General features: G+C 38.3%; 1 protein-coding gene across 3 annotated transcripts in view; it reads right to left on the bottom strand.

Moving 5' to 3' along the window:
- nhlrc2 (NHL repeat containing 2) overlaps nucleotides 1-26,900 on the bottom strand; it is a 91,476-nt gene that overhangs the window by 32,904 nt on the left and 31,672 nt on the right. For 2 of the 3 annotated variants that reach the window (XM_043712794.1, XM_043712793.1), the window contains 2 exons: nucleotides 10,922-11,018; nucleotides 2,298-2,526 (listed from right to left, as the gene is read on the bottom strand). In XM_043712794.1, coding sequence (XP_043568729.1) covers nucleotides 2,298-2,526; nucleotides 10,922-11,018 — 326 coding nt within the window. The remainder of the gene's footprint in view (nucleotides 1-2,297; nucleotides 2,527-10,921; nucleotides 11,019-26,900) is intronic. The other variant, XM_043712792.1, reaches the window with a different exon arrangement.

The following is a 26,900-nucleotide window of genomic DNA, read 5'->3' as shown; positions in this document are numbered from 1 at the left end:
GTGCAGGTTAAGTGGATTGGCCATGCAAGATTTTCCACAGTATCCAGAGATGTGTAGGTTAAAAGAATTAGCCATGGGAAATACAGAGTTACAGGGCAGGGGGTTGGGGATGGGCAGGATTCTCTTCGCAGAGTATTGTGGATTTGAGGGCGAATAATTTGCTTCCACGCTGTAGGGATTGTATGATCCCATGACCCTAGACTGAAGGATGCCTCCCTTGTTATGACTGAGGATTATGTTGAGACATGATCATTTGGCTGAAGGAAAAGCAGTGCATTTGTCACTAATGCTTCACGCACATAGTGCAGGTGTGAGATTGAGACAGCATGATGATGTACAGAAAAATATCCACTTCCTTAACTGATGACTGTTGACAAACAAGAGAATTTGCCTGGCTGCATGTCTGTGCTAAAAAAGCAAGACAGAAATACTAGGAGCCTTGAAGCTCTAGCTGAGGGGATATAGTGCAAAAAGCAAGGCAAGGCATAGCAGGGAAGGCAGAAGGCCTTTGTTATTGATAACCGTCATCACTCCACAGACCAATCATTTACTTGTTGCTGACCAAATCTCCTTTCATATACACCCCTTGGCTCTAGCTTTTTGGAGTGACCTCAACTCCACTGCTTGAACAAGCAGCAATGTAGATAACACTGACAATAAGCGTTGGTAGCTTGTTTTGAAAAGTGCAGCAATCTCTTCCATTGTCTTGGTTAGTAAAACAGTGCTTTCTTCATTTCAGTCCTCAATCAAAAATACAAACAATAAAAAAGATACAGACTTTACAAAATGTAGAGTGTGGACTCTTCCTTGTTTCATGTGGTGTAGTCTAAGCATTAGCCGACTGGATAACATTGAGAGCTCAGGTTGAGCATCTGGTTTGATCAGTGCAAAGTCCGAGCAACGGTTTAATCTCTAGCCAAGTATTCAACAGTTGTGGCAAGTCATTTCATGCTGAAAATTTTGGTTGGATAAGAATAAATACTTTTAAAATAATAATTTAAATTTTATGAGTTTATGTTTAGCAGTAAAATTGAATTTTGGACAAAATTTAATATGGTAATTCAAACCAACTTGCCAATAATTTTCAGCAATTTAGTTGGCTAAATAACTCTTACTAATTAGTTGAAGTTTTCACTACTCATGCTTGATTTGTAAATCATTAGTAGTTACTGGTATTTTATGAGCTCTGCTCCCTGCTGTTGTGCAAATGTGATTTGTTGCTCATTTATAAACAGGTTGCACGAAATTAGCATGTCAAGTGCCACATCCAAACTATCACATAATGGACATGGACAAGCAAGATGCAAGCTTCAATAAATAGACACATGCATATAGCATATGTGCACATCAATATCAAAATGCATATTTCAAATCTGGACTACATTCATGGAGTGTAACATAACTTAATATGTTTGAGCTTTTTGTTTTCTAACCAGAAAAGCTTTTATTTATGGCACACATCTGTGACAACTGTTCAGAATTCAAATAAATATTGGGAAGTGTTACATAATTTTACATACCAAATCAAGCTCCATTTACTCTTAATCTGAATACTTTAAACTCATGCTGTATAGCATAATATAGTTTGATAAAACAGAAACAAATGAGTTTGTACATATTTGAACACTCTGAGATTCTATAATCTACAGGTCATTCTGCTATAAGGTGACGGATGTGATCCTCTGCGACGTCGCGCTATAGAAAATCGCACTATGGAAAATCGCTATAGAAAATCACACTGTAGAAGATCACGAATAGAAAATGGCTATATCCGGTCAGTCGAACACTTGCATTATCCAAACAATGTCCACAATTTGTCAATTGTATTACAGCTAATTCGTGCTAACGAAATGTGCTTTAAAACAGAATGGCCTGTACTTCATTATAACATTCTTGCAGCTAACACAGGAAAAAAATTACATAAAACCCATTTTTAAAAGTCCCACTGTATTTACTACCATTTTTTTTTCTTCCATTTAAGTAAATTTGGATAGTAGCAACTACCTGAAAAATGAAATGTGCATAGCAACTCGGCTGGGCCTCATCAGCCATTTATTTCTAACAACTGAAAGAATTTTTACAACTTGCTGGTCACATATTAAAATAGTATTCAAACATAAGTGGTGCTACTGAACTTTCTAAAATGTTATCTTCTTCAATCAACTGCATATGTTCTGAGATGCTGCTGCTATGTATTTAATTCCTATAACTGGGTTTAGTAACTAATAGTTTGTACCATTGAAGATGACAAATTTACTCAACCAAAGCTCATTTAAAACATGAAAGATCTTACTTACCAGAGGATCCCTTTCTCCTCCCACAAGATTTTTTACAGCACCATTCTTCAGGGATACAGAGCGGATTGTGCTACTCTCACTGTCAGAAATGAAAAGGCAATTCCATTCTGGAAGAGCTACAGATAGACCTGATGGTTGAGCAAATCCTGCTTTGTGAGGATAGGAATTGTTTCGATTTTCCTCATTCCCACTCCCAGCAAAACGAATGCATGTTCCCTTTTTATACTCACTAGGAGAAACATATACATACACACGTTTGTAACACTAACATAAATTTTGAAGTTGTACTTTTAGCTATACTTTGTCTTAAAAAATGAATGAAACAATTTCAGAAACATTTTCTCTTCAAAAATTTTGTAAGTGTACCAAGATATGAAAGTACTACTGCAATATTTCAACTGGTTACAAACTTCACGTTATTGTAAATTTTTGAATATGGTCCAATCCAAATTATAAACTGCATAATCTCTTCAAAATAACTGGATCCTGTTCAGATAGAACAACATATCAACTTGTTCTTTTTGCAAAAACACCACCACTTTGGAAGCTATATTACCCAGTATTTTTCAGGCTGTGCCACTGCCTGCAATGTGCCTAAGCAGATTTGGCAGCAGCCAGAGAACAATGTGGCTACTTTCAGATATTATTTTTGGTTTAGAAACCGTAGTGGTTCATGGCAGTGGAGAAAAGTCGCATCTGAGATCCCCAGTGTTGCACAAAATCCTGACTTGAACACAATCATAAAATCTGTTTTTGTACCAGATCACATTCAAATGTTTTGAATCAGAGGCCAAGCAGATTGATTATATTCTTAACATATTAATCATCATTACCCATGGCCAGTTTCAGTAGTCAACAAATATACTAATGCCTTAATTATTCCGCAAAAGAAAAAGGATGCACAAGCTCATAAGATTTTCTTTCATTTTTAAACTTCAATGGAAATCTGTATCGAAATACTCTACACATTATTTTCCTAACTCATGGATAATTAAATCTATAATTTCTTGTATTCCCTTATTAAAATTCATTGACGTAAGGAATAAATTGTAGGTTTTACGGCTGGCATACTAGTGGAATATATCATTTCAGTCAGCCTAAAACTCTTCCTCCTTCTACTATTCCATGTCAAGGAGACATTGGGTTAAAATCTACTGGCAATTTTTAAAAAATCATGGGATGAGGGTGTTGCTGGTTAGGCCAGCATTTATTGCCTGTCCCTCATTGCCCAGAGGGCAGTTAAGAGTCAACCACATTGCTATGGGTCTGGAGTCACATGAGGCCACACCAGGCAAAGATGGCAGTTTCCTTCCCTAAAGGACATTAGTGAATCAGATGGGTTTTTCTAACAATCGACAATGGATTCATGGTCATCATTAGACTCTTTAACTCCAGATATTTATTGAATTCAAATTTAACCAGCTGCCATGGCAAGATTCAAACCTGTGTCTCCAGGACATTACCTGAGTTTCTGATTAATAGTCCAGTGATAATACCACTAGGCCATTGGTTATGAAACTGATGCTGCTCAGTGCTATTTATGTGTTAATGTACAACAAATTCAAGCAGAGGATGGATGTATTATTATACATGGATAACCAGATGTTGTCCAAGATGTGTGCAATTACCTTCAAGAAACTTGCATCATGCTACCTGCTTCATCATTGTGAATTAGTTGTATTTGCATGTTTGATGAACCTAATCTACCACTGAAATTTATATCTTATTCATTCCAGTCCAGTTGCCTTTTGTTTAAAAAACACTGCTTAGGCTAGTGCTAATTACATCAATTAAGATCTTTAGCACTGAAAATTAATTATTACAAGTATGTTTCATTTCTTCATGTATGAACTATTGTTGAAGATTTCACGAACATAAAACTTTTCCTTTTGGTCATAAAACAATCTTTCTTTGCTTGAGTTGGTTTTGAATTCACTCACTTCTAAGTCCTTGCACTATTCATGTCACAATACTTTAATTTGATTGATTAAAGTGATAGCAATGTTATGCTCTGTTCACACCGGTTTCACATGCCTGGCTTCCTTTCCTGTGCCATCATCAACTTTCAAAAATATGCTATGTAAAAAATTCACTTAAATGTGTAAGGGCAAGTCTTGTTAACTGTAGATGACTTTGGATTTGTTCCGACAACAACTCATGGCCTAGAGATTTAAATTGTATGGATTGTTTCCACTAGGACATGCTTGTGAAGCTTTGTTTACATTTACTGACACTGAGCAGATATAAATACACTGCTACACCAATTAACCCATTCCTGTTATAATAGCTGAAATGATCTAAATGAGAATGGTCTTTGGTCATGTTCTAGGTTTAATGTAACTACAAAGTAGTAGTTATTTTTCAAATGCATCCATGATGTCAGTCACAAAATAATTCCAAATTTTATTTCAGGCAACATTTATTGAGCAATGAAACATTTGGCTGGAATTTCCTCTCCCCAGTGTGGTGTGAATAATGGCAAGGAAGGTAATGCAGAAAGAGTGAGAAATCTGACAGATGACATTGAGAATCATTTTTCCTGATTTTTCTGTTGGGGCTTAAATGGCGATTTCTGAATCTTACCACTGAGTGATTTTGAGTATGTTATTATTATTTTTTCATCTCATTCAAGCCCCAACACTCCCCACTAATACACCATGAGTATTCCCCTCTCCTTCATTAAGATACTAGCCAGTGCAAATTCCCGACAAGCAAAGAAGAACAAATACTGGGCAGTTGCAGCTAGCCCAGTGCCCATCACAGGTGTCTCTAATTTTTCTTTCAGAGAACAGAACAAAGTCTCTGCATGCTCCAAGGCCACCCACCCTCATCACCCTTTGTCCATGCAACTCTGCAAACTACCAGCCTCACCACGTCATTATGCTGTTTGGCTGAGCATCGTAGCTGAGCCCACAGGGGCCGACCAGACCCCACAGTCACCGCCCGTTTCAATTCCCCTAACCACTCCCTTTCCGATATGACCATCCTTGGCCTATTCCATTGCCACAATGAACCACACTGCAAATTGGAGGAACAGTTCTGGTCGCCCTATTATAGGAAAGATGTGGATGCTTTGGAGAGGGTTCAGAGGAGGTTTACCAGGATGCTGCCTGCAATGGAGGGCTTATCTTACGAAGAGAGGTTGACTGAGCTCGGACATGTTTCATTGGAAAAAAGAAGGAAGAGAGGGAACCTAACTGAGGTGTACAAGGTAATGAGAGGCATAGATAGAGTTGATAGCCAGAGACTTTTTCCCAGGGCAGAAATTGTTAAAATGAGGGATCATAGTTTTAAGCTGTTTGTCGGAATGTATAGAGGGGATGTCAGAAGTGGGTTCTTTGCGCAGAGAGTTGTGGGAGCATGGAATGCGTTGCCAGCAGCAGTTGTGGAAGCGAGGTCATTGGGGATATTTAAGAGACTGCTGGCCATGCATATGTTCACAGAAACTTGAGGGTTCATACATTAGGTTTACCTTACATGAGGATCAATGGTCGGCACAACATCGTGGGCTGAAGGGCCTGTTCTGTGCTGTACTGTTCTATGTTCTATGTTCCAACACCTTTGTCTTCCGCCTGGGCAACCTACAGCCTGGAGGACTCAACATTGAGTTCTCAGATTTCAAATAACCTCCCTTCCCAGATCCTCCCCAACTCAACCACTCCTCCCTGCCCTACCAACAAGATTAATTCCTCCCATTAACCAAGTCGTACCCTCTACCTGTCTTCACCTATCCTCACTTCATGACCCTGTCCCCACCACACCCTTTATCTGCAGCTCCCCCTACGTGCACCCCAGTCCTGAAGAAGGGTTACATTAGAAAGGTTGACTTTTCCACCTCCTGATGCTGTCTGGCTTGCTGTGTTCTTCCAGCCTCCAGCCTGTCTATATCAGACATCACTTCAACCATTAACACTTCACTTTGGAGCTCAGAAACATCCAATGACTTACATGCTTCTTTCAGGTTGTTTTCTGTGCAGGGACATTGATGCATCTCATGCATGTGCATGGGAAGCATCTTAGTGCACTTAGTTTGTTTAGTTAGTACTTTTTCAGTTTATTGCTAACCTGGGCCAGCCTTTGCACACTTCACATCACTTTAAGGCACATTCACTAGCTTCAGTACTGACCTACAGGCTGCTAATCTCAGTGGCCCGCATTACTTTCATTGTGCAAACAATCTTTAGAGCTAAGTTACAGGTTGCCATCCTCTGTGGCTTAAATTGCTTTTTATTGCAGACAGAGATAGAGAGGCTACTTGTGATGGTGGGAGTGCATTTAGCAAAACAAAAGGGGCGGATATATCAGTAGGAAAAAGTACTGTGCTCCTCTTTATCAAGGTAAAAACAATGACTGCAGATGCTGGAAACCAGAGTCTGGATTAGTGGTGCTGGAAGAGCACAGCAGTTCAGGCAGCATCCAAGGAGCTTCGAAATCGATGTTTCGGGCAAAAGCCGAAAGGTCGATTTCGAAGCTCCTTGGATGCTGCCTGAACTGCTGTGCTCTTCCAGCACCACTAATCCAGAAACTCCTCTTTATCAGTCCAGCCATCTGCATGTCAGGATCCCTTTCGGCCGGGCAGGCAGCAACTTTCCTTTCTAATGGGCTATATGTTGAATGTTAGATGAACACCAAAGTGTGAGAGCTCCTTTCTATCTTGCAGCTGCTGAACTGATGTGTAGCTGGGATTTGAAAATGGCACCAGAGGTATGAAAACCAGAAATTCCTAACAGTGGTGAGAATCTCCCCCCCCGCCCCTCCAGCTATGCAATTTTCCCACGAAAGGTACCCAACACATCTGAGTTAATGAGATGAGAAGTGGAAGATTGCAACAGAAAAATCAATCCAAACCATGGCACTGTGAATCTCACTTAACAAAACATTACCTACAAATGGGAAAATTTCACCCTCTTTTTTTTCAAATTCTTACTTATGATATATAAATTTCACAGTTAGTCAAACAGATCACTGATCCAAGACGACAGACTGTACGTTTTTTTGAGCAGAATCCTTTTCTTATCGATAAGGTATTGGGAAGGATTTAAACTAATGTAGCAGGGGGATGGGAACTAAATGAGGATGTTAGTGGACAGTAAGAAGGTAGTAACTAAAGCCTGTAAGGAACTAGATAATGAAGTCAGCATGACTAAGGGGAAGACGAGGCAGGGATCAGAGGATGAAAGTAAAGGGTAAGTGATCTGAGGTGCATTTGTTTTAATATGAGAAGTGTAGTAGATAAGGCAGATGAACTTAGGGCTTGAATTAGTACCTTGGGGGTATGATGTTATTGCTATTACTGAGACTTGGTTAAGGGAAGGGTATAGATGCTTCAGGCGGGATACAGAGGGAGGTAAAAGGGGTGGAGGAGTTGTATTACTGGTCAGAGAGGATATCACAGTTGTGCTGAAGGACGGCACTATGAAGTACTCTTAGCAGTGAGGCAATATGGGCAAAGCTCAGAAATAGGAATGGTGTGGTAACAATGTTGCGGCTGTACAACAGGCCTCCCAAAAGCAAGTGTGAGATGGAGGTACAAATATATAAGACAGATTATGGAAAGATGTAGGAGCAACAGGGAGATTTTAATTTTCCCAACATTGACTGGGATTCAGTTAGTGTTAGAGGTTTAGATGGAGCAGAATTTGTAAGAAGCAGCCAGGAAGGTTTTTATAAAGCAGTATGTAAATAGTCCAACTCGGGAAGGGGCCATACAGGTGTTGGGGAATGAGCCCGGCTAGGTGGTTGAAGTTTCAGTAAGGGATTACTTTGGAAATAGTGATCACAATTCCGTAAGTTTTAGAATACTCATGGACAAAGATGACTGTGGTCCTAAAGGAAGAGTGCTAAATTGGGGGAAGGCCAACTATATCAAAATTCAGCAGGGGCTGGGGAATGTGGATTGGGAGCAGCTGTTTGAGGGTAAATCCACATTTGATATGTGGGAGGCCTTTAAAGAGAGGTTGATTAAAGTGCAAGACAGACATGTCCCTGTGAAAATGGGGGATAGAGATGGCAAGATTAGGGAACCCATGGATGACAGGTGAAATTGTGAAGTTGTAAAAGCAAGCATACTTAGGCTAGGCAACTGAAAACAGATGAACCTTCGGAAGAATAGCGCAAAAGCAGGCCCAATTTAAAACGAGGAATTAAGAGGTCTAATAGGGGTCATGAAATATCTTTAGCAAACAGGATTAAGGAAAATCCCAAAGCCTTTTATTCATATATAAGGAGCAAGAGGGTAATGAGAGAAAGGGTTTGCCCATTCAAGGACAAAAGAGGAAAGTTATGCATGGAGTCAGAGAAAACAGGTGGGATTCTTAATGAGTATTTTGCATCGGTATTCACCGAGGAGAGGGACATGATGTTGAGGTTGGGGATAGACATTTGATTACTCTAGGTCAAGTCGGCATAAGGAGAAAGGACGTGTTGGGTATTCTAAAAGGAGTTAAAGGTGAACAAGTCCCCAGGTCTGGATGGGATCTATCCCAGGTTACTGAGGGAAGCGAGAGAGGAAATAGCTGGGGCCTTAATAGATATCTTTGGAGCAACCTTGATCATGGGTGGGGTCCTGGAGGACTGGAGAATTACTAATATTGTCCACTTGTCTAATACGGGTAGCAAAGATAATCCAGGTAATTATAGACTGGTTAGCCTGACGTCACTGGTAAGGAAACTGCTGAAGAAGATACTGAGGGAGAGGATCTATATACATTTGGAAGAAAATGGACTTATCAGTGATAGGTAGCATGGTTTGGTGCAGGGAAGGTCATGTCTTATCAACTTAACAAAATTCTTTGAGGAAGTGACAAAGTTGATTGATAAGGGAAGGGTTGTAGATGTCATATTCATCGTCTTCAGTAAGGCATTTGATAAGGCTCTCCATGGTAGGCTGATGGAGAAAGTGAAGTCGCATGGGGTCCAGAGTGTACAAGCTAGATGGATATAAAATTGGCTGGACAACAGGAGACAGAATGTAGTAGTGGAAGGGAGTTTCTCAAAATGGAGAACTGTGACCAGTGGTGTTCCATAGGGATCCGCGCTACGACCACTTTTGTTTATGATATACATAAATAATCTAAAGGAAAGTATCGGTGATCTGATTAGCAAGTTTGTCGATGACACGAAGATTGGTGGAATCGCAGATACTGAAGGAGACTGTAATATATATAGATAGATTGGCGAGTTGGATGGAGAAATGGCAGATAAAGTTCAATCCAGGCAAATGCGAGGTGATGCATTTTGGAAGATCCAATTCTAGACTGAAATATGCGGTAAATGGAAAAGCTCTGGGGAACATTAATGTACAAGGAGATCTGAGTGTTCACTGGTCACAGTTCTCCATTTTGAGAAACTCCCTTCCACTACTACATTCTGTCTCCTGTTGTCCAGCCAATTTTATATCCATCTAGCTTGTACACTCTGGACCCCATGCGACTTCACTTTCTCCATCAGCCTACCATGGAGAGCCTTATCAAATGCCTTACTGAAGACGATGAATATGACATTGCACCCTGAAGATGGCAACACAGGTCGATAGAGTGGTCAAGAAAGCAAATGGCATGCTTTCCTTCATTGGATGGGGTATTGAGTACAAGAGTTGGCAGGTCATGTTACAGTTATATAGGACTTTGGTTCGGCCACATTTGGAATACTGCATACAGTTCTGGTTGCGACATTACCAGAAGGATCTTGATGCTTTGGAGAGGGTACAGAGGAGGTTCACCAAGGATGTAGCCTGGTATGGAGGGTGCTAGCTATCAAAACAGATTGAGTAGATTAGGATTATTTTCATTAGAAAGACAGAGGTTGAGGGGGAACCTGATGAGATGTATAGACAGGGTGGATAGCAAGAAGCTTTTTTTCCCCCCAGAGTGGGGGACTCAATTACTAGGGGTCACAAGTTCAAGGTGAGATGGAAAAGTTTAAAGGAAATATATGTGGAAAATTCTTTACGCAGAGGGTGGTGGATGCCTGGAATGTGTTGCCAGCAGAGGTGGCATTTAAGATGTATCTAGACAACTACATGAATGGGCAGGGAGCAGAGGGATACAGATCCTTGGCAAATAGGCAACAGGTTTAGATAGAGGATCTGGATTGGCACAAGCTTGGAGGGCCAAAGTGCCTGTTCCTGTGCTGTAATTTTCTTTGTACTTTTGTAAATAACACGGTTCTTAAAAATTCAATCTGAATTACATGGCTTTCATTCTTTTCCAATTATGAAATACAGATGCACTTTAGTACTACAATTGGAGAATGTTGCAAGGGAACAGGGTGTTTAATTGATGAATATATTATTTGTTCTTGGATATGAATTGAAAATACAGTAAACTGAAATTAAACAGTACTATCTAAAACACGCTTAGAGGATTTGAAGTATCAATCACTTTATCATTATCTGGTTTGCAGCAAATTAAAAATGTTCTCAAAGGGGCATGCAATCCCAGTCTGATAAAGAACTATACAGGTGATGAATATATAACTCTATGTCAGTGAGCCATTTTGAAGCCATATATATTGTGTAAATTAATACAGTTTAAGAAAGCCTTCAGAAGTACACTCAAATGTCCATCAAATATTTCTCTATATATGGAGAATATTGTTATAAAAAATTGTCAACAATTACTTACATTCCACTATGAAGTTTTCCATCTTCTAGAAAAATGACCCATATTTGATGAGTTCCTGCCATTGCAATAAACAGAAGACTACCTTTGGTACTGTCTGCTGTAAGAGAGATCACGTAATTAGAAGAATGAGAGACAATCTCTTTTAAACATATACAAATCTCAAAGGACAGAGCAGGGTAGATCCTGAGAGGATCCCACACCAGCTATAGTTTAGACTGGTTTGAAATGAATCCAGAAGACACTGCAGATTTTAAAAATGGTGGGTGGGTCCCAGATATGGAAAGATGCTCTCATTTCCAACAGATCTTATTTTTACTGGTGAGGGTAAGCAGTGGTGTATAATTGAAAAAGGAGGGAAATTTGAACTCACTGTAGCCTTTTGAACTTAATGCTTGATCAAACAAAGCAGATTTTGGCAGTACCAGAAGTGTTAACTCTGTGCTGGAATAAAACAATTTACAGAATAAACAAACTCCTTTGAAGGGCAGATGACTTCTGTCATGATATGAAGTTTTTTGTTAAATGGATAACGGAGCTTATAATAAAAAAAAACACAAGAATTACAAAAACAAGTTAAGTTTGTAGACAGCACGTATGAGCAAACATAAGGTATAAAATATGGGAACTTGGGACTGGGACATCATTGCTATTACTGAAACATGGCTGAGGGACAGATAGGACTGACATTGCAATGTTTTAAATTTAGAAATGATTAAAAAAAAAGGAGGGAAAGTAAGGAAGGCAAGAGAGGAGAGGGAGTGGTATTTTTGACAAAGGAAAATATCACTGCTATATTTCAGAGGATATTTCTGAGATATTCCAGTAAAGCTATATGGGTGGAACTCAGAAATGTACTATAGGCCCCCTATAGTCAGCGGGAAACTGAAGAGCAAATATGTAGAGACATCACAGATATACATAAGAATAACAGGATTGTAATAGTAGGGGATTGTAACTTTCCAAACATAGACAGAGATTGCCATAATGTTAAGGGCTTGGATAGTGAGGAATTTGTTAAATGAGTTCAAGAAAATTTTCTTTATCAATATGTAGATGCATGTGCTTGAGAAGGAGCAAAACATGATCTTCTCTTGGGAAATAAGACAGGTAAGTTACTGAAGTGTTAGTGGGGGAGCACTTTGGAACCAGTGATCATAATCTTTATTTGTTTTAAAACAGTAATGGACAAGGATTAGCCTTGCATAAAAGTTAAAGTTCTAAATAGGAGTAAGGCAAATTTTAAAGGTATGAGACAGGGACTTTCAAAGTTGATTGGAGTAGACTATTTACAGACAAAGGGATGACTGGCAAGTGGGAGGCTTTCAAAAGTGAGATAACAAGAGTTCAGAGACATTATGTCCCTGTTAGAGTAGGGAACAAAAGATGAATAAAGATATTGAGGCTCCAGTCAAGAAGAAGAAGAAGGAGTCATATATTAGGTATAGACAACTGCGATCAAGTGAATCTTTTGAAGAGTAGAAGGGTATAGGGGCATTCTTAAGAGGGAAACGAGGAGGGTAAAAAAGAGGATATGAGTTTGCTTTGTAGATAAGGTTAAGGAGAATCCAAAAAGATTCTAGAAGTACATTAAGAGCAAAAGATCAACAAGGTCATCTATGTGTGGAAGCACAGGAGATGGGACAGATACTAAATGAATATTTTGCGTCAGTTTTTACTGTGGAGAAAGAAATGGAGGCTAGAGAACTTGGGGAAATAAATATTGATGTCTTGAAAAGAATCCACATCACAGAACAGGACATACTGGAGGCCTTAAAAAAAAAACATGGTGGCATGGTGGCTCAGTGGTTAGCACTGCTACCTCACAGCACAAGGGACCCAGGTTCGATTCTGGTTTTGGGTGACTTGTGTGTGGAGTTTGCACATTCTCCCGGTGTCTGCATGGGTTTCCTCCGGGTGCTCCAATTTCCTCCCACAATCCAAAGATATGCAGATTAGGTGAATTGGCCATGCTAAATTGCCCATAGTGTTCAGGGATGTGTAGGTTAGGTGCATTGATCAGGGGTGAATGCAGAGTTTGGGGAATGGGTTTGGGTGGGATGCTCTTTGGAGGGTCAGTGTGGACTTGTTGGGCCGATTCTAAGAACTCATAAAGGTGGCTAATCTCCAGGACCTGATCAAGTGTATCCCAGACATTGTGGAAAGTTAGGCAAGAAATTGTGGGGCCCTTAGGAGAGATATTTGTAACATCTACAGCCAAAGGTGAGGTGCTGGAGGACTATAGGTTGTTTAATGTTGTGCCTTTATTTAAGAAAGGCTGTAAGAAAAAGCCTAACAATTACAGACCGGCGAGTCTGATACCAGTGGCGGGTACATTGTTGGATTCTAAGAGATAGGCTGAGAGTTTCCACTGAAAGGTTTAAGGCTGGATTTGAGAGGCTAAATGAAACTTGGAAGAAAAAGTGTGATCTTGTGGGAGAACTGTCTCCAACTGGCATAACAGTCCCGCATAGGTAGTTTTCTATCCCACTTAATATCAGCTCACACAACAAATGCTGTTACAGGTAAGATAACAACAGGGTGGGAAAGGCCCTGAAGTGGCTTTCCATTAAGCTTCACACAGGTTGAGGATGGGTGTATAAATGGCAGGAGATCCACACATTGGATTTTATAAATATCACCTTCAAAACTGCTGCAGACACGTGGAAAAGTCAGCCTGGTATCTTTTTCCCTTTCAACACCTCAGACAATGAAATTGAAAAGCAATGATAAAACTGCATTTGGTATATCTTGCTTACGGCTTTGTTCATGTTTCACCATGTAATGGAAAAAAAACAACTCCTATTATAACACTCATTCTCCAATCCATAGCAAGAAAAAAAATAAATTTATGTTTTAACAGGAAGCATATGTTTGCTGGAGGGAATACTTTCAACACAAAGCAATTCTTATTTAAATTTCCTATATTTAAAAGCTGTTTGTTGGAAGAAATTCACAAATGCACACCTTTCAACCCTCTGCATGTTGATTTTAGCTATCAATTCATTTATGCTGATGACAGCATAACACTGATTGATAGATCTGGAGGTTGGCATCATCTTTTAACTTGAATATTAACTGGAAATACCACTTATGGTACTTACTGTAAAATAAAGGTTGCAGTAAAGACATGTTCACAGAGATTACAAAAAATAGATACTAGTAAAGGGAGACTATTTGGTCTCTAAATAATTTTTCTGGAGGAGTGAAGTTTTCTCAGTTTTAAAAATTCATCTTGAATAATTTTGCAGTCTTTGCCTCAATAATGGTACCCACGAGATCGGAGTTTTAATAATATTTCTACGGAGGCAATTATTCCTATATCAATTTAGAATTTGACTTAAACAGCTTTCTTTTTAATTGATGTGCCTTAATATGAAACACTTTCATATGGTTTAGAATATTTCAGTTCTTAAAACTCTACCCAAATTCTCTTGAAATTTGCTGGTTTAAAATGGATATTTGAACTTAAGTTTGCAGAATTAGCTTATTGCATCTAGTTATTATAATTGATGATTATGAATGACATGACTAGCACCACTATCTGTCTAACATGCTGAATGGTGTTGGAAACAATATATACACCAAATTTTACTTAATAGAAGATAGTTGGGAGCAAAGGGGATTTGACTGGGTGGACGTTTCCTCAGTGTCATACGACATAGAAATAGACAGCTCCCTATAACAATACATCCTCGACCATGAGCTGGTCTCTCAAGGTTAAAATAGTTTTGATTCTAGTTTTGATGGCCCTTTGCTTTTTCCCCATCATCACCATTTTGAAAGGACTGGATCTTTCTGTGCCCGAAGTCTAATATTTTTAGCTGTGACTGGGAGTGTGCCCAGAAAATTTAATATCATTACAGATTTGCCCATTCTTAAATGTATGAGGATTTCTGTCTTACCGTCATTACAGATAGTGAGTTCCAGATTTTCATCACCCTCTGGGTGATAAAGTTTCTCCTCACATCTCCTCTAAACCTTTGCCCCTTTACCTTAAATCTATGCTCCCAATCATTGATCCCTCTGTCAAGAGGGAAAGTTTCTTCCTGTCTACCCTTCCTACACCTCATGTGGGTGAATCTAGACAGGAGGAGGCGGTAGAAGCAGATATGATAGCAATGCTTAAGAGGCATTTAGACAGACACATGAACAGACAGAGAATAGAAAGTTATGGACCATTTATAGCAGAATGGCATCATGGTCAGCACAGATCTGGTGGGCCGAAAGGCCTGTTCCCGTACTGTACTGTTCTAAATCCAAAATAATGTTTTCCTCTTGCAGATAACAATCACACAGCCATGCAGTTAGAATGTGCTTTGAGTAGATTATTGGTTGCCTCAAGGGAATAGTTCAAACACAAAATTTTAGCAATTACAAATATGAAATATACAAAATACATATTGAAAGCATCAAGTGTTGCATTTGGCCGATCTTCAAGATAACAATTCGTAAAATAAGTTTAGTATTTCACTTTTCAATAATGTAAGAATTCCTGTACTAATAGGCTGCAAAAGTTTAAATATATTAATTATAATTCTAAAATCTGGGCAAATTATTAAAATAACAAGATAAAAAGAAAAGTTTAATTGTCAAACTATTCATCAAAGTATTCCATGATGCTAACTCTCTTGCATGTTTGTAAGTTCAGCAAGTAAAAGAGGATTACAAATGAAATAACATCCAGTTTTGTTCAGATCTACAAATCATAACAAATAAACAGTTTTTGAAAATTTTGAGTTTAAATCAATTGAACTGTGGAAATATTAAAACTCTAAAGCTTATAGAATTAAATTTAATGAAATCACTTGTTTCTGTAGTTTAATTCAACCATGAAATCAGTGTGTCTCACATCAAGAGACAGACGCAACATCCGCTTAAAAATTAAATGAGTGCACAGGTCACACTAGATTTGTCTTATTATCTCTGCAGACAGGGCCAAGTGGCAACAGTTAAATACCTAATGAATCAGTCTGTTAAAAAAAATACATGACTGGCTTTGATCTACTTACCAAGTAAACAGCTAGTTGATCACATTTCACCATGTTTAATTTTTAAACTATAATTAAAAATTTGCAACACAAGTTGTTTCAGATAAATATACCTATAATTATAAAGTAGTGCCCAAAACATACATAGAAAATAGGAGCTGGTCAAGGCTATTTGTTTCGCTGGGCCTCCTCCACCATTCAAATGATCGTGACCACTAAACTACATCTTCTACCATTTCTCATTGTACCTTAATTACCTTAACACACTTACCAGAATGCCTGTGACCTTTTCTAAACTGTTTATCATATCTCGTGGATTGTTTATTACAGTTCATAATATTAAATGTAAGAAGCCATTACAATTTATCTTGAAATGTATTGAAGTATTGTTTTCAAAGCTAAAGAGTACACCTTGAAGTAGCAATCTGAAGACGGACTTGTGATCTAGGTTATAGACCAGGCCAGATCCCTTCAATACAATTCAAGCAAGCAGCCTGGACCCTAACGTTGCTGGTTGTTCTAAACAAGTGTAGAGTGGATATTCCAGGAGTGATGCAGTTGGCCCAACCACTTAGTTTTAAACAAAACAGAATTTATTTGCAAGATTACTGAATGAAACACAAACAAAAGAGAACAGAATGTAGAATAACCTAATCTATCCGAAAACCCAACAGATTATCCCTTCTTAATGATGCTGTTCCAAATTCCTACAACAATCCCCATAAACATCTATTAGCAAAAAGGAAGGTAAAGATCAAACACAGGGTTTTACAGGAGACAGAGGAATGGCACAGAGATTCAGCATGCAACACCTTCCATAGAGTAGTTTCTTGGAGCAGCAGCTTTTTGCTTGCTAAAACCAAACCAAACCAAAGAAAACTGAGCTGGGAGAACTGGCCACTCCCCCTTCATGTACAAGTTTTTTTAAAACGTGAAAGCCTTTTGCCTGAGGCAGTATCAGTTAGCTATAATCAAATTGGCCCTAAAACCCATCCAAGCCAGACCTCTCAGCAACACTGCGTTTAAGATCCTTCTGGAAAAAAAAAACCAAGGACAACATAACCACATGAAAGGAGCAGATCCTTCTGGAAAAAAAACCAAGGACAACATAACCACATGAAAGGAGCAGCATCGTCACACCTCCCCCCTCCCCCCCTAAAAAGAAAGGACTATCAATATCCAAAGATGGCTTCATTTCAAACCCCTGAAATTTAAATTGGTAGTATACTAAAACACCATACACATTACATTGACAATAATCAAGCACTACAGTTTGTTTCAGTCTGTCTTACTCCTGCCACCAAGCACCTCAGTTTTTCATTTAAGTCTTGACAATGCATCGGCAATCACATTTTCTCATCCTGTCACACGCATAATTTTCAAATTGAATGGCTGTAACAAAAATCTTCATCTAAACAGTCTGTAAATCCTTAGATTTCTCCACAAACTTAAATGGGTTATGATCAGTGTATATGATAATCTCAGATACATTACTGGTAACAAAAACATTGAAATGTTGTAATGCCAACACCAAGCTCAAATTCTCCTTCTCAACTGTCGAATATTTCTACTGATGAATGTTCAATTTCCTGGAGAAGTACTTGATAGCTCTTTCTATTTCTTGTAGCAGCACAGTACCGACACCTACATTACTCACATCGATAGCCACTTTGAATGGCTTTGTGTAATTAGGCATGGATAATACTGTGACAGTGGTTAACACAGTTTTCAGCCTGTCAAATGCCTTCTGACAGTTCACTGTCCATTGAAACTTCTTGCCTTTCTTTAGCAAAGAAGTGAGTGGAGCAGCCACACTTAAAACTTGGTACAAATTTTCGATAAAATCCACTCAATCCCAGGAATCGTAGTACCGTTCTTTTTGTCAATGGTTTGGGAAACTCCCCAGTTGCTTGTGTCTTTGCATCGCATGCGGCCATTTGTCCATGTCCAATAACATGGCCCAGGAAGGTGACTTGGGCTTTGGCAAATTCACTTTTAGCCAGCTTTATCACCAAGTCTACCTCCTTAAGTCGATCAAACAATTCTGATAAATGTTGCAAATATTCCTTCCATATGTGACTACAAATCATCAGGTCATCAATATAAACTACACGATAATCATGCAAAGATGCACTACTACATTTTGTTTCAGTCTGTTTTCTCCTGCCATCAAATGCCTCAGTTTCTCATTCAAGTCTCGACAATGCATCGGCAATCACATTTTCTCATCCGGCCACATGCACAACTTTCAAATTGAATGGCTATAACAACAAGCTTCATCTAAACAGTCTGTAATTCATTGGGTTATGATCAGTGTATAGGATGCCTGAGATACATTACTGGTAACATAAACATTGAAATGTTGCAATGCCAACACCAAGCTCAAACTCTCCTTCTCAACTGTCGAATATTTCTGCTAATGAATGTTCAATTTCCTGGAGAAGTACCTGATAGGTCTTTCTATTTTCTCTGAAAATGACTTTATTGGTTAGTCTCTGAAACGTAGCTGGTGCATTTTTCATAACCAAATGGCATGACTTTAAACTGATACAGTCCATTCGGCATTATGAAAGCCAAAATTGTCTTCGCTCTTTTGGACAAAGGTTCCTGTCAGTATCCTCTGAGCAAATCCAACTTAGAAATATAAGTTGCGTGTCCCACCTTTTCAACACAGCCTTCCAAACGCGGAATTGGATATGCATCAGTTTTTGTAACTACGTTGACTTTGCGATAGTCCGCACATAACTATTGGGTACCATCTGGTTTTGGCATCATTACTATGGGTGAGCTACAGTCACCGTAACTCACTTCAATTATATCGCCTTGAAGCATGCATTCAATCTCCTTTTGAACCTGTGCCAACTTTAGAGGGTGCTACCAAGAAGGATGTTGCTTAATTGGAACAGCATCACCTATATCTACATTATGTATAATTAGGTTAGTACTTCCCAATTTATTTCTACATATCTCCTCATGCAATAATCACAACTCTTTCAGGTCATTTTGATTTTCCTCTGGAAGGTAACTCAATAATATATCCCAATTTTTGACAACTTGCTCATTGTCCAATTTAATTTGAAACATGCCCAATTCAGAATCCGCTGAACTTGGTTCTTACCTCTGTTTTGTAACCATAAATACAGTCTCCTTTGGCTTTCCTTCTCTGTCAAAATACCTTTTGAGCATATTCACATGACACACTCTGAGATTTCTTTCTGTCTGGAGTCCTTATCAAATAGTACACCTCACTCAATTCCTTTTGACTTGATAAGGTTCACTAAACCTTGCTGTTAAAGGTTCACCGATCACTGGAAGTAACACTAACACCTTATCTCCGACAGCAAAATAGCAAGTTTTTGATTTCTTGTCTGCTTCATGTTTCATTGTATGCTGTGAAAATTTTAAATGCTGTCTAGTCAACTCCCCCAATCTATGTAATTGCTCCCTAAAATTTGTCCAAATATGTGGTCTCTGAATTACGACTTACCAATTTCTTCTTAATCAATTTTAGCGGTCCTCTCGCTTTATGCTGAAAAATTAATTAAAATGGACTGAATTTGATTGATTAATTTCATGCACCTCTGATTGCAATATGTGCAAATGGAATTCCTTTATCTGAAGCATCTGGATAGCCTTGATTATAAGTCCTCAACAAGGTCTTTAACGTCTGACGCCACCTTTTTATTGCTCCCTGTGACTCTGGATGGTACGCAGTAGATTTGTCGACTGGGACAACACATCCATCCTAGGACAAGCCAAACAGAGACACGCACAAGAATTCCCAGAAACACGGCATTCCAACCAGAACTTTACCATCAAACACATTGACTTGGATCCAATTTACCACCCCCTGAGAAAAAGAACAGGAAATGTCATCACCACACAAAATGACATCACCGACCCAAGGAAACCTAAACACATAAGTAGAAAGCGGGCCATGCCACCAATAGTTCATCCAGAGGCTCAATGATGATGTTACCTAGTATGGTGACAAAATATCTGAAACCGAACCTTCCAGCTCAGCGAGCAAACTTATATCCAGAACCTCAACCTGAGCTACAAAACTTCTCAAAACTTGCTAACATCAGAGCTTTCTAACTTCTCATTCCCCTTCAAGGATATCCTTTTTAACCGTATGCTAAGTTATCCTTATGATCTTCACTGAGATCGACCTTTCGCTTTCCAATCGAGGATTTCTCTTTTTCCCAATTTCTATCCCTCACGGATTGAAATTGATTTTGGAACCCAAACTTTGATTTATTGCCCAAATGAATCATTAACCATTTTAGCTGCTAATCTTGCCATTTTAACTCTCTGCTTTTCCACATGACTTCTCACTCATTCAGTAAGAACTCTTCCAAAATAACGGTCTCTCTAAGAGAGCGTCATAGATTTGCTCTATTTTAATGCCCTGATCTACCTATCAAAATTACTTTGTTTGATCCTTTAAAACTCAATGTAGATTTGATCAGAATCACTCCTTAGATTCCTGAAATAAGCTCATATTCACTTAAGAGGCTTTCCTCACCTCCTAATATGTCCCATAGTGAAGCAATTACCTCATTGGCTCTACCTACAGGTTTTGTTTGGATCAAAACATGGTCACTGGCCATCGCATTTGTTTTGCCACCTTTTCAAATGAGATGAAAAAGACTTCCACATCCTTCTCATCAAATTTAGGCAAAGCTTAAATATATTTAAAGTTTCTCACCAGGCCTTTGGCTACCATGGGTTCGGTCAACCTCACTCTCTTCCTCACTAAGCTTACCTTCAACCTTGCTGAAAAATGTGTTGCTGGAAAAGCGCAGCAGGTCAGGCTGCATCCAAGGAGCAGGAGAATCAACATTTCGGGCATAAGCCCTTCTTCAGGAATGACTCATTCAACTTTTGCCAAAGTCACTTCTTCCACCCCCAGAAAATTCTTACTGACAGAAAGAGACATTGCTATCCCAAGCACTGTTTCAACCAACCAAAATCAACACCAGAACAAAAGACATGAACACCTACCACTTGCTGCCTTTGAGTCCAGCAACCCTAATCCCAATTGAAACTATAGAATAAATTCTGCAAAGGGCTCCAATCTGTTATGGACCAGGCCAGAGCCCCTCAAAACAATTCAAAATAAGTAGCCTGGACCCTCAATTTGCGAGTTGTTTTAAGCAGGTGTGAGTGGATATTCCAGGGGTGATGCAGCTGGCCCAACTGTTTAATTTAAAAACAGAATTTATTTGCAAGCTTACCGAATGAAACACAAACAAAAGATAACAGAAAATGGAATAACTTAACCTATCCGAAAACCCAACAGGTTATCCCAACTGAATAATGCTGTTCTAAATTCCTACAACAATTCCCATAACCATCCCTTGGCCAAAAAAAGGTAAAATCAAACACAGGTGAGAGAAAATGGCAGAGATATTCGGCATGCAACACCTTCTTCCATGGAGCTATTTCTTAGAGCAGCAGCCTCAAAGAAAATTGCTTGCTGAAACCAAACCAAACCAGAAAAAACGGAGCTGGGAGAACTGGCCGCACCCCCCCCCCCACCATGAGGGACATGGATAGCATAAATAGACAAAGTCTTTTCCCTGGGGTGGGGGAGTCCAGAACTAGAGGGCATAGATTTAGGGAGAGAGGGGAAAGATACAAAAGAGACGTAAGGGGCAACTTTTTCAAACAGAGGGTAGTACGTGTATGGAATGAGCTGCCAGAGGAAGTGGTGGAGGCTAGTACAATTACAACATTTAAAAAGTATCTGGATGGGTATATGAATCGGAAGGGTTTGGAGGGAAATGCGCCAGGTCTTGGCAGGTGGTAATAGATTGGGTTGGGATATCTGGTCGACATGGACGAGTTGGACGGAAGGGTCTGTTTCCATGCTGTACATCTCTATGACTCTAAGACTCTAAATTGGCTTCAAAAGCCATCCAAGCCAGAGCTCTTGGCAACTCTGCATTTATGAACCTTCTGAAAAAAAAACCAAGGACATCACACCTTATTAAAGGAGTGGCATCATCACATCTATGATATTAACAATTTGTCTTACAAGAAAACAGTTCTTCATAAAATACATTACAAAAAATCATTGTTCTATGCACATACATACATATAATTCTGTGCATATGTTTATTGAAGTTAAAACAGTTGGGAATACATTAATTTTTGAAATGGGATGATAATCCTCTTCTTTCCTGTGTACTTTTTGTCTAAGTGAACACTGGTCTAAGTAAAATGTGTCAAAATAATCTTTATTTCTGAACCAAGAACTTCCAAAATTGTGTAGTCATTATATAAATGATTGGTAAAACTCATGAACTAATAAAATTAGAAAGCTATCAAGAAATTGAAGACTATCTAAAAAACAAAAAAATCCAAAGATATTGAATGAAAGGTAGTCACAACTTTTAAATATATTTAGACAGGTACATGAATTGGAAAGGTTTAGAGGGATATGGGCCAAATATAGACATGTGGGACTAGTTTAGTTTGGAAAACATGTTTGGCATGGATGAGTTGGACTGAGGTATGTGTATCCATGTTATATGACTCTATGACCCTGTAAGAGGAATCTTTTGCTAGCCTGTAATAGTTCTCTTTAAATCAACACTTTACTTTTGATTTTTCTCCAAAATCCTCCTTTTACCAAATATTACAACGATGTCAGTAACTCTTACTGTTCAGCTCAGAGGCATATATAATGTAGTCGAAGACGTTATGTTTTATTAGTATAAATTCCATCCATTAAGATGTTCCATAACTGAGGCTTTGCTGCCAAGAGCAAGCAAAGCTCTTCAGAAACGGATCAAATGGCTTTTCTGCCAAACCAAAAACTTCCCTTATTAGCAAAGAAAATCTTACATTTTAGTCTGGTTCAACTTATTTATCTTGACTATTAAATATTCAAAAAATAATATTTTATCAGAAATTAATTCTGAATTGGGATTACCATTAACTATTTGCATATTTTGCAGTTGGCAAATATTTATTCCCATTCAAATTAATTTGCTTGCACATGTCTGAGATGTTGACATCGTGCCAAACATGTTCTACCTCGAAACACTGACAATACTTGAGCCTGGGCAGAGCCAATATTTGATCATTTTCCTACCTTTATCCCTCGTTCTTAAAAAAAAAACTTTTATGGGATGTTGATGTTGCTGCTACAGCTAGGCCAGCAATGTATTTTTGAATTACAACAGTTTGTTGAAGGCATATCCACAGTGCTGTCAAAGAAAGGGATTTAAACATTTCAAATCAGCAAATGAAGAAACAAACATGATTACAAATCAGGATGGTCTATGACTTGGAGGGGAACTTTGAAATGATGATGCATCTTCTGAATTGGACACACTGCTGCCATTGTGTGTTGCTGTGAAGTGAATGCTGAAGGTGGTGGATGGGGCCAATCATGTGGGTTAGTCCATAAGACGTAGGAACAGAAGTAGGTCATTCACCCCATCAGGTCTACTCTGCCATTCAATGAGATCATAGCTGATCTGATAATCTTCAACTTCTCTTTCATCCCTTTTCCCCATAACCCTTGGATCCCTTGCTTATTAAAAATGTCAACCTCAGCCTTGAATATAATTAACGATTCAGCCTCAACAGCCCTTTATAGTAAAGAATTCTGCAGATTCTATACCCTCAGAGAAGAGATTTCTTCTGATCTCTGTCTTAAATATGGGACCTGTTATTCTGCGATTCTGACATCTGGTTCCACAGTCTCCCACAAGGAGAAACAACCTTTGCACATCAACCCTTTAAAGTCTCCTGAAAATCTTGTATTTGTCAATAAGGTAGCCTCTCATTCTTCTAAAGTTGACTACAGGCCTGACCTACTCAACCTTCCCTCTGTACCGTGCCTCCATACCTGGTATCAGCCTAGTGAAGCTTTTCTAGACTACCTCCAATACCAGTATATCTTTCTTTAGATAATGACCACAAAACTGTTCACAGTATTCCAGCTATGGTCTGAGCCAACAGGTTTAGCAAAAACTCACTAATTTTATTCTCCATTCTTTTCGAATTAAAGGCCAACATGCCTTTGCCTTCCTCATTACCTGCTGAATTTGAATGCTCTATTTTTGTGATTCATTGATGAGAATGTCCAAATCCCTCTGTGCTGTACCTTTGTGCAGTCTTTCTCTGCTTAAATAACATTCAGCTCCTCTATTCTTGCTGCCAAAATGCATAACTGCCAATTTCCCTGCATTATATTCCATCTGCCAAGTTACTGTCCGCTTAAGAAATCTGTCTATCTCCCTCTGCAGACTCTGTGTCATTCTCACAACTTGCCTTCTTCCCTATGCCTTGTCCTAGATGGTGTCAAGCTTTCAAGTGTTGGAGTTGCATCCAGGCAGGTGGAGAATACTCCATCACACTCCTAGCTTGTGCCTTGTTGATGACATACAGCCTTTGGGAATAAACAAGTGAATTACTCTTCATAGAATTCCCAACCTTAGCCAAGGATCACATATCCCTTTTATTTTTCAAAACAGTATTTTCAACATGTCCTGCCACCTTCAAAGCTTTACGGAAGCACACCCTTTACATGCTGATGTTTCTGTCCAGCTGTTTAGTAATTTGTTATTTTTACAGATAGTAACCTGTGAAAAAATAAATTAATTTCAATTTTTTTAAAAATTCTCTGCAATTATAGCTGAAGGTAACTTCTACCCAATAAGTTTAACAATGTAAACACCTTTCCAGTTTAGCAATTTTTAAACTGAGGTAATGGAGCCACATTTGAAGAAAACTCAACATTTGCTTCAGCAAAAATCAAGAGTGCCTGAGCCAACTGCACAATTGTTAATTGTTGAGTGGCTTTCTTCTGTTTAAACCTGAGAACTAAAGTGACTAAAAACATTTGCAACATGAAATTGAATGCAAGAGAATGGGATTAAACAACACATTGGAAAATGTGTAAAACATTTAAATGTTACAAAGTGAATTCTTTTATTCTTATGATATTTTCCAATGCAACACAACTATGCTCCATCTATAACTTAGGAAATTAGAAGATATTTGTTTGTATTCAAAAAGATATCAGCAGTTAACAAAATAAATATGACAGTGCAAAATTATTTCTATATTTATCATGAAAATCATGTTAAATGTCATGAAATCTGATGGCCTAGAATGCCGACTTCTCACATACACTGATTAAATGTGAAAACTTGCTGGTCAGGTGCAAGAGAAACATAATAATGATCAAGTAAAATGTTAACATGATCATTCTTTAAAGTACATTTCCATTGGTATTTTAATGGTAAATATTAATGACAAGCATGCATTTTCATATTGCATTTACTTATTTTTGGAAGACGTCCGACTGTACAATTATATATACTGTTTATTCATAATTAGCTTATGTTTAGAGAGAATCTTTGAGCTGTAAAACAGTATGAAGTAACTCTGATTATGATTATTGATACTGATACAAATACCATAAGCATATACATTAAATTATTTTAAAAAGAGCATTTGAATGCATTTTGCCAGGCAAGATTTGTTCCACGTTTCCTTTTATTGCCCCACCTCAAGAGGTACTCTGCAGTTGGCATCACATCAGCTGAAAACTTACATTTGCCCATGTGAATTTGAACATCAAATCAAACTTAAAATATTATGGTTTATTTGAACTGCATCCAGCTTCTGCATTGTATTTACAACTATAATAATATAAATATGAATTTAAATTAAAAGTATAACCTTGCCACTTCTGAATTGTGCATAAATCACCTGAAAATTTATGAAATAGTTAAGAAAGGACTGGCTAGCTAACTGGACAGAGGAGGGTTTCTGGCTTGGAGTGGCCAGTTTGAAATGATTCAAACACAGATCAAGTATAAACTTGGAATCAAATTAACTTTAAAAAAAACTAAAAGCTTTTTCTCTTATGTAAGTTTAAAAACAATGTCAAGCCCAATATAGTACAGATACATGATCTTAGTTCTAAGAAGGGACTTTTATATGACTGTTTAAATCAAACTTCCATTCAAGTTTCATGATATTAATATTAGGATGACATTGCTTAAAATTGTATATTTCTGCAGAACAAAGTCAAGACCAGGTTTAATGTTCAAAACAATTGCAAGATAAAATAAGGGAATCACAAGTTAGAATTCGATATCAGTTTAATACAGCACATTACAAACATCAGAGGAAATTAAATTCAAGCAGAGTACGTACATACACTGAAGCATTCTTGCTAATCTATATCCTTCACACTTCTGAAAACAGATTATTCTATGACCTTCTACAGGGTCAGCAGCCGAATTCCATCAGAGTCAATCCTAGAGTGTTTCCAGAATTAAACCTGCATTTTTAAAATACTTACAACAAACTGCAGCTCTTAGCAGACTTTGAGAATCAGAATTTGAAACAATATTACAGCAAACTTTGCTTTAGCTGGCACCTTAAGAACTGGCACTCTAAATCAACTAGAATAAACTGTGCACCTCAAATACCAGAATTTTACTGTATTATCACGATCTTCACGATGTCCGAGTAGTCAGTTGAGGGTGTGAGTGAGAAGGCTCTCTGCCAGTAAATTTTACTTAAGGCAAAGTTGCATTATGTTTTGTGTGATTTATGCAATAAATAAAATATAACAGTGATGTCTATAATTCCTGCATTACATTTCTATTACTTAGTATATGTTTTTACATTGATTACATGGACTTCTTAATCAACCAGAATACTTGAACAACAGGCACACTACTGGTCCCTTGGTACCAGTTAATAAAAGGTTTAATGTAATAACATCCCTTTCATACTGAGCAATTTCCGAGAATTTAGGGTCAAGCTCCAGATTGCTATGATTTAGGAATTAAAAGTTGTACTTTGTTAACTTACAGGTCCTAGATGTAAACCTTTGCCTTCAACTGAATTTGCAACAAAATCCACTATAGGGTGTAGGTTTGCTCACTGAGCTGTAGATTTGATATCCAACGTTTTGTTACCCGGCTAGGTAACATCATCAGTGGCGACCT

Source organism: Chiloscyllium plagiosum, chromosome 22 (assembly GCF_004010195.1).
Source record: "Chiloscyllium plagiosum isolate BGI_BamShark_2017 chromosome 22, ASM401019v2, whole genome shotgun sequence".
NCBI lineage: Eukaryota > Metazoa > Chordata > Chondrichthyes > Orectolobiformes > Hemiscylliidae > Chiloscyllium > Chiloscyllium plagiosum.
The sequence above is the reverse complement of the archived record's forward strand: the minus strand, read 5'-3'. Positions and strand labels throughout refer to the sequence as shown.